Source organism: Sinohyriopsis cumingii, chromosome 10 (genome assembly GCF_028554795.1).
Source record: "Sinohyriopsis cumingii isolate HCF-2022 chromosome 10, ASM2855479v2, whole genome shotgun sequence".
Taxonomy (NCBI): Eukaryota; Metazoa; Mollusca; class Bivalvia; order Unionida; family Unionidae; genus Sinohyriopsis; species Sinohyriopsis cumingii.
In genome coordinates this window covers 53,756,935-53,770,583 of record NC_142970.1, presented here as the reverse complement: position 1 = coordinate 53,770,583, position 13,649 = coordinate 53,756,935, and the positions used below count along the sequence as shown (strand labels likewise).

General features: G+C 36.1%; 1 protein-coding gene across 3 annotated transcripts in view; it reads right to left on the bottom strand.

Moving 5' to 3' along the window:
* Nucleotides 1-2,673, bottom strand: part of LOC149790171 (serum paraoxonase/lactonase 3-like) — a 64,845-nt gene extending 62,172 nt beyond the window's left edge. Inside the window, exon 1 of one of the 3 annotated variants that reach the window (XM_089972163.1) lies at nt 2,401-2,673. Coding sequence is in view for 1 of the 3 variants with exons in the window: in XM_089972161.1 (XP_089828287.1) it covers nt 2,277-2,308 (32 nt within the window). In the remaining 2 variants the exon portion in view is untranslated. Of the gene's footprint in view, nt 1-2,276; nt 2,341-2,400 lie in introns of those variants that run through there. The other 2 variants (XM_089972162.1, XM_089972161.1) reach the window with 2 other exon arrangements.
* Nucleotides 2,674-13,649: the final 10,976 nt, after the last annotated feature.

Below are 13,649 nucleotides of genomic sequence, written 5' to 3'. Positions count from 1 at the left end.
CCACTGGATACTGATAAAATTCATCAAAAAAATATCAAAAGATGATGTTTTTAATTTAAATAATAAGAAAGTATTTATTCCTTTGAGAAGACTGTGTTAGCCTAACTCAACAACACAATGTTATATGATATATACATTATACATGTTTATTATAATAAAGTTACATAATTTGCATCTGTCCAATATATCTTACCTTAAATTTCAAGCCATCTAAGGCAAGCAAAATACATGCAAAAGTAGCCATTAATGAATCATGCTTACTAGTCCAGTAAGCACCTAAAAATATTTTTTTTAAACATGGAGAAACAGCAAATATCTCAATAAGCATGATTTCTAACACTATTACTTAGGATGGAAATGAAATCAGGACTGGTCACAACATTCAATAAATTTGTGCATTTATATATATACATGTATTTGAGGGGGCCTTGAATGGTCTAAAGCACTCACCATTATGGATCACTGCCATCTTAGACATTAATCAAAATAATTACCATGCAAATACTTTCAATTGTTTACAACTGCCACAGCAAAGAATGTTTATCAGCAATGATACTAGTATTAGAGCACATTTTTCAGTATAATTCTGGATTATTCACTGACAGCAAAAACTGACATTTTCTGATAGGTCAGTATTAATCCGACACTCTATACCCTAAGTTATCAATAAGAACTCAGTCTGTACCTGTTGAAAGTACACCAGTCTGGTTCCATGTGCACGAAGACTGTTTTGACAATAATCACAGTAATTACTATGCAAATATTTCCACTTGTTTACAACTGTCACGGCACAATGCATACAATATTTATCAAGAATTACACAACTGTTAAAACACACTGGTACAGTTCTGGATTAATCATAGAGTCAGCGAACGTGATCTTTTCCAAAAGGTCAGAATTAACATGAGACTGAGACCCTATACCTATTGTTATCAATAGAGAACTTGGAACTTGGGGAGAGCGCACCAGACTAGTTCCATGTATGAGAAAACCATTTTGACAATAATCCCACTATTATACTGGACATGTGGATCAGTAATTTGATAACTGTCAATTTGTGTCAAAAGCATTTATTGTACTTAGTCATCTGCAGGATGATGACTGGTACTCAATTATCACAATAAACAGATAAATTAACCAGTCATCTGCAAGATGTTGACTGGTATTCAATTATCACAATAAACAGATCAATTAACCATTAAAGGAAATGGTTATTCATGATCACTTCTCAACTGAACTTTATGCTGATGTAAGACCATACACTCAAGTCATAATAAATTGGCAATATCATTAATTACTGATTGTAATGTAAAGAGCACTTGCCTATCCGTGTACAAAATATCATGTGTGTATATGACATATGGTTGGACTGTTATTGTCCTTTTAGTACCAAAATATATTCAGCTGAAACGTCTGAAAAAAGCATTTGATTATTTATTATGCATTGTTGTGAAACATATAACCATTGCCATCTTGCAGTTTTATCAATTTTAATGGCTACTTGCACCAACTAAAATGTGGATGGAAAGCCAGTAAATACCTGTCAATTTTTCAACCCCCCACAAAAAAGCACAAACAGGGGGGCAATAGGACAAAGAACTGTGGCCACCCCACTGGCCTGTGCTCATTGCATAACAGTGACTCTTGCACTGTCATCTTAATGACTAGGAATGGATAGCATTATGTTTGTAATTAATAGACTGATTTTATCATACTGAATTAATTAATGTAAGTACTCAGGTAGCACCACAGTAATCCTCTTCCACCAGCAACAGAATGTTTCACTTTTGTGCACACACACACACACACACACACACACACACACATATATATATATATATATATATATATATATATATATATATATATATATATATATATATATATATATATATATAATCCACACCATGTTCAATATGGGGTCTTGGTGCTGTTGGTGCTCCAATAAAACATTGGAGAAACATATAAATATACAACGACAAGGCAGACGGTCAAAGCTCAACTTCACTGGCTGGGTAAAAAATTGCAACAATTATCTCCATATCATTTGGTTTAAAAACAATAAAAACAAGTCTCAATGTGAATAAAGCAGATATTTTCCACATATATCACTGTTGGGATACTTAATCCGCTTTGATTACAATTTTAAACCAAAACAAAACAACAACAAAAAACGTGAAATGATCAACCAAACCTATTTGGTTTCCAATCACGTTCTTTAATCATTATTGCAACGTTTTTGTTTTTTTCCTTGTCTTATTAGATATATTCACTACCTATAAGGTTTTCGCTTTGCACCACTGGACATACTGTAAAATTTGCGTAGCGATGCGTAGCGATATCCTTTGTCATTACAAATCCTACTGAGTGAGAATCCTTTACCCAGTAGCCTAGTCCTACCTGTAAGACCTGACGCTGATATTTATTGTTGTGGGCACCTAAACAAAATCAAAATGTGCTATGTCTTACATGTACGACTAGCCAGTAGCCTAAATCCGCTTCTGCACGTTATCAGCAAGACCGGTTTATACAAGATCCCTCCGCTACCAGATCGGAGCACCACATAAATGGATGATCACTGAAAGAAAATAATAACATAATCAGTCGTTTCTTTATGATAGGCTTCAAACATAGCACAAACAGTAATGGATATAACAAATCCAAATAAGTAACTTAACATGTGACACAGCACGCCCATGTATAACAACAATAATGCATCAGACAAAAAACGCGTACCATTCGAGCATTACATAAAGGTTTATCTAAGACAAACATGATACTATAATGGGTACAAAATATCATAAACAAAGTATATTCTGACTGAAGATAGCATGATTAATATTTGGTAATGCATGATCTTTTAAATAAATAATACGAGACTACACCCGTATTCTATATGTATATAATGGGGCATATATTAGAAAGATTTTAAGTCCCCTTATTTCACTCTTAACGTACTGTTTTCACGATTTTATGGATTGAGTACCCAAGCATAGATACTGCAATGCATGCACCAGACGTACACAATAATAACACCACAAGTGTAAATTTCGATAGTAGTATAGTGCACAGGGGCTCGTATCGTTGCTTTCAATTTACCTGTCATACGTGTATTATATAATAACTTATTATATGGTACATATATGACATGTAAATTGTAAGCAACGATACGAGCCCCTGTGGTATAGTGGCACATTTGAATCTGTGGTTGGAAAACTGTCGATTTATAAAGAAAGCAAAGTACCAACTGAGTTCCCAGTTATTGATTCTCATTTGCAGCAACTGGAATAACTCGCCTTCCATAGCTAGTTTTATATCAATATAGTGGCATAGTGATAAGGCAGGGTATTCACTGGAGCGACTTTCCTGGCATGAAATTGGCTTTTGAGTTATTTCGTTACTTTGGTACTTTGTACAAAAGCAGCTAATTAAACAAGACGATCAATTATTATATACCCAACCCCACCAAAAACAAGAAGTCTCTTCGGAGAAAAATACAAAGAACTCTCTCTCTCTCTCTCTCTCTCTCTCTCTCTCTATATATATATATATATATATATATATATATATATATATATATATATATATATATATATTATAATGCTCATTTTTGACATCATCAACTTTACAGTGTAAGCGGAATTGTGCAGTATTTTGCGATACAGAACACCTTTATATTGCACGCACTTGGACGAAATGTGCGCCTCAAAATAGATTAGTGTATTAGGAACTACTTTGTAAACAAACCATGTGCACTCTTGTAGTAGACGCTTTATGTTTTGGTTGATTACATTTGTGAATGATCAGCTGTTTCGTCCATTTGAAAGTATAGATGATAAAGTTAACGATATGGACGAGTTTACTGAATCAGAAACTAAACGTTCAAAGAAGCAAACGAATGACCGTGATACTCGTTAGGTCAACAACAAACATGAGAGACGCAGTAATTGAAAATGTCGTTTTGATCACTGATACAGCTATTTAGGAGACTATTCATATTTTTTCGCAAATAGAATGGTTAAGACTATGACAAGTGCTCTCTAGTGTTTAAAAAATAAGGCATAGAAAAACATAGTGAGGCCTAGGGCTATTGCATAGCTATCAGAGACATACCATTTTACAAGTCTGTCAAAATACTACATTCGCGAATAAAAAATGCAACTGAAGGTTTTGGTAGGAAACTAAAGCCGACGAGTCAATAATCCAAGATGACGAAAAAGTAGTATTTCCGCTGGGTAAATGGGGTGTCACACAACAGCTGCTTTTCAATTTTCCCGGTGTTACTATTTTGTTACAATGTTAAGCTAGCGATAGAAGACACTGTATGATGCCGGTCATAGCTAGGGTCCCTCCAGCACCCTTATGCAAGCGACAGGGCATAAGCATGTTTTCTTTAGCTGGTAATAAGAATGGTGATAAATATACTTACATTTATGGATCTTGAACTTCCTCAAAATGCACTTTCTTAGTTCTTCAAATCCGACCCGACATGTCTTGCAAAACCTGATAAACATCAAAACTGTGTTAGAATTTCGAGTAGCCTACATTTCCAGCTGAAATCCATTCCCCTTACTGCACTGAACTGACCCAATAATCCAGTCCCTCATAATGCGAAAAGCAGAACTGAGTTAGATCAACAGAGAAACAAAATGCACACGCATTCATTCACAATATGACTCTAAATTTCAATTTTTAGTGGAGCGAAAACGATAATTGTTTTTTTAAACTAATGTAGAGCGCACGACTAAGTTAAAAGGTCGCTGGGCGGAGCTATGGCCGCATGAATAGTGTTATTGTGTATTGTTGAATCTATGGTTGTTAATATATTTTGGAATAAATCATAATTCAATTGCATTGTTTCTTGTAACGTTTTTTATTATGAAGCCTTACGTATGAGCACATAATAAAAAGGTTACTGCATTTGTATGGGAAAATATGAACTCGTTTTATTTTCTTGAAAAGACTTCACTCCACAAGGTCGTGCAGAATATTTCAGAAAAACTCGTTCATATTTGCCCTTACCAATGCAGTAACCTATAAATATAATGTTAAAAATTTCAAGTTAATGGAAGCGATTTTGTACCGGGTTATCTCCGTGGCATGTTTAAGAATGCTAGTACTTGAATGCGTCTGGTTGGGACTTGATTGATTAATAATGAGGTTCTGTTTGATGACTATGTCAGGTGAAACTGGACTCGGTTGAATATTGGGTGTTGTTTTTATCGAAATGGCCAAGGGTAGAAATGTTGCATAAGCATAAAGCATTTCTCAAAAGTTGAAATTTTGCAGAGATCGATATATTAAGTACAGCAGGAAGTGCAGAATCTTCAATCCATGGATGTGCGTTCGTCAATAATGGTTGTTAGATAAATTTGAGATCTTATTGAGTAGTTTATGGTTTTCATTTGTGTTTCAAAGGCAAAGTCTCGTGTTTTTAAAATTACTTACACAGCAAAATCAGGCAGCCTAGTTTTTGTGCGAATCGAAAATGTCTTGATTCTGGGGCTAGGACTGTCCAAGGCAGGTGTAGTTGAGATTCATTGAGAAATACATAGCCAGGGGTGTAAGGAGACGGTTCTACTAAACAGAAAAGATGACGAACCTCGACGCTAAAAGGAAAATAGCTTCTGCTCCTAAAATAAGAGACTGAACGACCAGTATGAGACTGAACGACCAAGAAAGGTCACTAAAAGAGGTGTTACGGACAATTAGGCAAGAGGAAACCCGACAGTGCCTCCCTTAGTATGTAATGCCAACTAACCAACTGCGTGGTGCATTGTACATCGGCTGAAAACGGTGGTTGCAATCAACCTAGAAAGGATACTTTGTAAGTTTACCATCGACTATGTATTAGAACGAAGCCATTACAGGTGTACTTGAGTGAAAGGTCTTTATGCAACATGGACCAACACTGGAAAATTGTTTATTTATCAATCCATTCAAGTTGTGTGATCCCCTCGTCTCAATCACATAGGAACAGTGTTCAAAACTGAACAACTTAAGCTGGATTGAATGCGGTGGCTTGCCCCCGCATCCAATGAAATTCACAGACCCGAAGCACAGAACCATTTGCTCGATAAGCCAAAGTGTAGATAGGGTTTTGGGAACCTTAGCTAGCGAAGACGACTCAGCGTACGATAAACAAAATGTGTGGCATTGAGAAAGCAGGTCAGTGTAAGGTTGGCAAAATCATACAATTTTTAACTTAAACAAAACGAACAAAAAACAACTGATGACTAGAAATTTGCCTCGCCTAATACTGAATATGTCTGAAATACAAGTTGCAGCCAGTCAGATGCGTGGCAATATTTAGTGAGAATCTTAAAGATAGCGCAAAGTTTTCCTCCCCCTCCCAACTATTGAGCTACAATGCAGGACCTATAAAGGATATTTGATTGGGATTGTACAGAGTCAATCAGTTCCCTGTTCTTAACTGTGTGTGTTTGTTCTTCCCTGTCCTGGTTTCTCTACCATTTCGTATGATAACATTGGTAGCGTATTATGGATTATGAGGATAGTAAGGGGATAAAGCTTTGTCCAAAGGAAAAGAAGAGGGTTATGGGATTTTGTTTTTATTTACAGGGGTTCGAAGAGGTTATAAGAATATGTAACAAAAGGCGTGCTGAATAGTAAATTGTGTGGTATTGATAGTACATAAGTAGGTGCTGAATAGTTGAGCAATAGGCATTGGGCAGTCAAAGTATATTTTAAACCTATAGACGTTTTAACGTTAGACGTCATAAGGTCGCACCATTCTAAACTCCTGTTAGAGGTCATAGTGCTATTCCCATGTTAAAGTCCTGTTTGCCCTATAATGCCACACTAATGTTAAACATATTGATATGTTTGGATGCTGCATGTTCCCTCATGCCCTATTATTTATTTCAACATGGAAGTGCACTGTTAAATTATCTTTATGCCCCATGATGTCGTTTCAATGTTAAATTCCCATTATGACCCATCAATCCTTTTCCATGTTAAATTTCTTAAGTGCCCCATGATCCCAAGAATGTGTATTAGTTAAGAGAAACAAAATAAATTAAAATTAGGAATGTGAAAATAATAATAAGAAATAAATCGAGCCACCAAAACAACCCGTAAAAATTGGTTTCCAAACGGGCTATAACTCATTACTAATCTTGGTCATACTGCCAGTGAAAAATATCCATTTTAGACGAAACTAAAAAATTACTTTCTTTAGCAAACAATTTCAAATGAGATCTCAGAATGAAACATATCACTAAACGCAAGTAAAAACTAATTAAATGTTATTTAGCTCTGTATTCATGTTCTAATTGTATTTAAAAGGAAACATAACTCAGATGATCTGTATAGGGAATGTACTTGATAATATTCACTTTCTATGGTGCTATGGGGAAAAATATGTGGAGGATAATACTATTTAGTTAACTATTCCTAGTGTCGGGGGTGGGAGACAGACAGACACTTTTTCATTTGGATGTTTATAGGCACTGGTATATTCCCTATAAAAAAAATAAATGGAATAATTCGACAGGAACTGAATTTTGCGCATGCTCTTTTCTTTCCATGACAAGGAACCCTTTTTCTCGTAGTAGTGCAACATACAGGATATGCGTCATTTTTTGGCCTTTTAAATCGGGAATGCATACTGTACGACGTTACTGGACTAAGTCCTATGTGTCCATGTTAGTAGACCCCTAACACTCTTTATGCTTTGAATATCACCAGCATGAAACGTATATTAATATTCATGATCATTAGGACAGAATAATAACAAAGATCATGCGATATTGATAGACAGAGTGATAAAATGGCTACTGATTGCCGACCACTTTCTTTACGCATTGTAGACACCTTTATAACGAGATATTTTTGCTCAATAATTATAAAAGTGTGTGATTGTGAGGACAGTGACTGGAAATTATAATGTATCGTACCACTGTTTCTGGAGTAAGGAAGTGGCTGGTAATCGTCATTCATCTTACTATCTTTCTGTAGTAAGGAAGTGACTGGTAATCATCTAACCACAGTTTCTGCAATAAGGAAGTGAGAGCTTTCTATCCGAAACTGGTATTACACTGGACTCGTACTGTTCGTCGTTTGGAAATTCTACAGAAATATTAAACGCTTGTTATGCAATACAACTACATCGTTATGTCGACGATCATAATTTCTCTTTTGAGTTTGCTTTTGATAGTTTTCCGATTTCTTCAGTTTCATTAAATCTGGCATTTTGACTCTCTAAGTTGGTTTGGTGCCATTGGCAAAGTAGTTGGTAAGTATCTTCCCATCGATAATCGACAGGGCTGTATCCATTTGGTAATGGTGTTGCGCGATATGTCAAACGAGCTATGTAAGGATCGTTTGCATTTTTAAGCATTCTTTTAACTGTTTGATCAGCTCTTTCGGCGAGATTATTGCCTTTGAATATTTTGGACTACTTGTAATATGCCTGAATCCATAATTTGTCGCATATTCTTTGAGTACTGCGGACGTTATTGCGGACGTGTATTGCGGACGAGTATTGCGGACGTGTATTGCGAACCATTATCTGAAACTGATACTTCTGGTATACCGTATCGCGCAAAGATTGATTTGAGATGACTGACAAATGCTTTTAAACCTGTACATTGCAAGTTTGCTATTTCGATGTATCATGACAAAAAATCAGTCATCAAGAGATATGTTTTACAATTCAGTTCAAACAAGTCTAAAGCGTCTATTTGCCAAAGTGGACTTGGAAATTCATTTGGTATCATTGGTTCAGCTTGATCTTGAGTTTTCGATGCACTTTTGGCAAGACTTTACCAATATTCTAGCTGAGTACTTAGTCCTTTCCACCAAACTGACTTTTTGGCGCGTTCTCGGCATTGAATTATGCATTAGTGACCATCGTGAATTCTCTGTAGGATTTCGTTTTGACGTGATTTTGGTACGAACATGCGTGTACCTTTCATTAAAAACCATTTTGAATTGTAAATTCACCTCTATATGCCCAGTACGATTGAAGTTTTCTGTGTCAATAACGGATTTCTCTGGCCACCCATTTTCACAAAATTGTACAAGTTGTTTGCAAATCGAATCATTTCGATCTTCAGACTTTATTTGTTCAACTCGAGTATTTGATGCAGGCAAATCACTAAAAAATCAACATAGGCGTTAGTTTCAGCCTGAAATTCTCTGTCACTCTCAGAGTGATAAGTTAAAGGTACTCTGGATAGAGCATCAGCAGTTAATAGATTTCTGCCAGCAACTATACAAAAGTCGAATCTCATCAGACGCGTTCTAAAGCATTGGATTATATGTGGCAAATCTCTCAAGATTTTTGTTCTCATTAGTGGTACTAACGGCTTATGGTCAGTTTCAACTTTGAATTGTGACCCAGTTAAATAGCTACTGAAGCGTTCACAAGCCCAAGTGACTGCAAGGGACTCTTTTTCTATTTCAGCATAGCGTTGCTCAGTTTCTGACATACCTCTCGATGCGAATGCCACCGGTCTCAGAGTGCTACCGTGCTTCTTTCGTAGCACAGCACCTAGTCCAATTGAAGATGCATCTGCATATACAACTATTTCTCTTTTTTGATCATAATGTCCTAAAGTTGGTGAATATATCATTTTCTGCTTGATATCTCTATAAGCTTGTTCTTGATCTGGACCCCAAGTCCACGAGTTTTACCATTCAAAAGCTCACGTAATGGTTTTAATTTTTCTGACAAATTTGGACTAAATTTGCCAAGCTGATTTGCCATACCGAGAAATAGTCGTATCTCTGTTACGCATTTCGGAGGTTTCATTTCAGTCATAGCTTTGACTTTATCCGGATCAGGTCGGCAACCATTTTCGTCAACAAAATGTCTAAGAAACCGAATGGATGGTCTCACAAATTCACACTTTCAGCGTTCAAAGTGACGCCGGCCTTTTGAATTGATTTCATGACCATTTCTATTCCTTCGAAATGCTGTTTCAGCGTTTTCCCCAAAACAAGAACATAGTCCATGTGGCAGAGTGTTCCTCCATGTCGCTCCAGAGTTTGTGACATCCTTTCTTGAAAATATCCAGGCGCGGAAATGATTCCGAATGGAAGGCGATTAAAATAAAACCTACCAAAAGGAGTAATGACAGTTGTAAGGCGGCTTGAAACTTCTGACAGGTTTATCTGCCAAAGCCTGAGTTTGCATCAAGTTTAGTGAAAAAAATTGCACCTGCTAGTTTTGCAAGGGATTTTTCAGCTGATGGTAGCGAATGGTTCTCTCTTTTAACTGATTCATACAGTTTAGTTAGATCCACACAAATTATTACAGTACCGTTTGGTTTAGGAACAAAAACCATTGCTGCGCACCATTCAGTGGGTTCATCAACTTTTGAAATAACACCCATTTTATCCTTTCTATCGACCTCCTCGTTAACTTTATTAAATACTAAGATATGAACCTTTCTTGTATTAGATTAGGCATAAAGTTTGGCATTTTTATCCAGAATAATGTTACAGAACCATTTTGTTTTCCCTAGACCTTTAAACAAATTTGGTAATTTCTCGCGATAATTTCTATCTAAATTTATAGATTTATCGTGAATTTCGCTTGCATTGTGTGAACTTTTATCTGAGGCATTTACTGAGGATATATTTACCTGTTCAATAATCTTGAGAGCCTGAATCGCGGGCCTGTCCAAGAGTGCCTGATTCAGTCCATTTACCACAAATATGTCTTGTACACTGAACGCATTGTTCGATTCCAGTCCACGTGTAAATTTTCCCAGCACTTTAATTTCAGGTTTTCCAGGTCCATACGGTTTTCGATCAGTCTTTGATAGTTTGTCGTCTCCGATTTCTCGGGAATTACAGTCATATAAGCTCCAGTATCAGCCTTGAATAAAAGTGAAGCGTCGTTCAATCTCATACACGTTATCCACGGCTGACCCTTCTCTGTCCATATAAATCAGGTTCCGCTCTCGATTATATTGTGCGAACTGCTGATTTTGACACATTTTGCATAGTGTGCTCTTTTCTTACACTTGTGGCATTCTGCTTCTTTTGCTGGACATTCATTGGTCTCCAGACTGGTTAACTTCATTTCCACATCTCATGCATCCCTTTATGCAGACATTATTCTGTTGAACATTTGGGATTTTATGTTTCTGTTTCCATATTTCAGTGAAGACGATTTTACTGCATCCATTTCAGTCATTCGTTCTACATTTGCTCGTATCGTTCTTTCTTGCTTTTTCACAGCCTCATTTTGTCGAGCTTGACTAACAGCAGACTCTAGAGTTAGATTTGCATCTAATTGCAATTATCGCGACAGTTTTGAATCTCGCAGTCCAACTACAGGTCGATCTCTGATCATTTCATAATGCAGTGGCCCGAAATTACAATTATCTGCTAACACATAGATAGCTGTAACAAAACTGTCCACTGTTTATGTTTTCTTTGATTAAATTTTGCCATTTCAAAACTTACATTACTCTATTGAATGAATTGTTGTATTAATATATCTGTCACGGTCTTCCACTTCTTTTGATCTACTTCTGTCAGGTTGAAAGAAGACAAAATGTCATCAGCCTAACTTTCCATGGAATAAATCAAGGTGTTTACTTGAATTTCTTCCTCTTTTTCAGTAAATCCAGATGCTTGACGAAAGCGTTCAAAGCGCTGAAACCACTTTTCCAAGTTTCAGGTCTCGAAAAGTCTCATTTATCCAGATTTCTAAATTGAAATAAAGCGATTTTCAACCTTATAATTTCAATCCTGCGTTTTTACCGATGCCACCATATAATGTTATTTATTATTGAAGATTATTTACAGAAGGCGTTTTACACTATTTATTAAATACAAAACATCAATACAGCTAGGAAGGGGAGCAAAGAGCCTGTTTCCCATGGAACATAAACCCTTGTGAATCTATAACATAAACCAGCTGTTGGTGTCTACCAGTTCTCATCCAGTGTGGAATATCTGATTACTTTTACCGTGAAGAGATATTACAAAGCTAATTAGATTAAGGCTTACACTACAGTGTCTAAGGTTCTACTGTATCGGAGCAATCAATGATTCGGTATTTGCTGCATAACACACCTATCATGTACTTACATACATACATACATACATGACCAGAAGTTACTAGTTCTGCGTCACCAGCTTATTTCGGGAAAAATGTCGGGATTCCTGACGAGTACACTATTTTAAAAGTTCTCATTCTTTCCAAATAATGGACTCATATAGATTCTATATTTTCCTAAATTCGCTTCCACTGTAACAAATCAGACATCCAGTTCGTCGTCTGATGATGTCCAATAATATTACGCAAGAGTCATATTACATGATTACCGTATTTGTCAAGAATCTATGTTAGTAAATACGACTCAAAATGTGAAATATGAACGTTTATTGTTTTCTGGTGGCTTTCACAATTGTTAGGTTTTGACTTTAAGACTTTGGTATACACGATTTGTTACTTTTCTCTGGAACACTGGGAGTTGTTTAAATAGTCTGAGGTCTACATGAACTTTCATGCTCATGTTGGTGGTCCATTCTCAGTGACAATCCCAGTGCAACTTCCTCCGTTGCAGGTGATTTACAGACATATGTCTTTAATTCGCTCTGATAAGTTTCTATTGGACGGCACAGGTGGAAGAATGAGTGCCATTGAAGTAGCATCCATTATTTCAAGTTGATTTACAACATATGATTGAAATAATATCAGAGTAACTCCCCTTGCATAAACCGGAATCTACATGGCGCTTATATCTCGATTGTTTCCTGCAGTCATCCGATTTATATTCGAACTTAAGAGGATTAGATATAGAACAAAAACAACAAATAGACATATATAATATCTTGATAGTCAGTCTCTATATTTATTTATTCGGTACCTTTAAGACCGGCATACTAAATCATTCCAGTAATACATATTCAAAAGATTCATTCTACTGCCAAATGGAATCTTACGACGGCAAAATAGGTACAATTTTCGAACAGATTTCTGAGCAAGGTAAATGGTTTATTTACAAAATGAGGCTTGTGGAAAGTATACCTTTATTGAAAAACTTAAACAGCTTATTAACAACCTTTAGCAAACAGAAAATGTGTCAATGCCTCATATCAGATTGAATCCAAATAAAGCAATGCCTTCCATATAGGTCATCTATGTAATCCACATGATGTTCGTGAATTTTGCATGCGTGATTCGTTCGGTTGATGGGTTGAAAGTTTTAACGTGTCATTACATCTGGTGGTAACATTTGTGATAACAAAAAACAGTTACATGAAACATCCATCAAATAGCTTAAACTAACCCAAAACATTGCTTTAAACAACAATATGGTCCTATAGCATCTCTGATAGTGTCTATAATAATTTATCAAAAAATAGCAAATGAAAGAAGATAACGTGGGTAGACAAGAAGGACAACAAATGCTGACATCCTTCCAATCGCAGATGTACCTGATTTAAAAGACGAACATCTCAAGGTAAAGAAACAAACATTTATAATCATCACATTAATTGCATTATTTGACTTTGTTAAATAAGTTATTATCTTCATCCGTTTTGTTGCTGTATCGACATCTGTTAAAACAAATGAACCAATAAGCCAACTCGTGCAGAAAAGGACAAGGGTATGATCATCCGAGAAGGAAGAAACCTGATTCTGCTTGCAAAAGCTAATA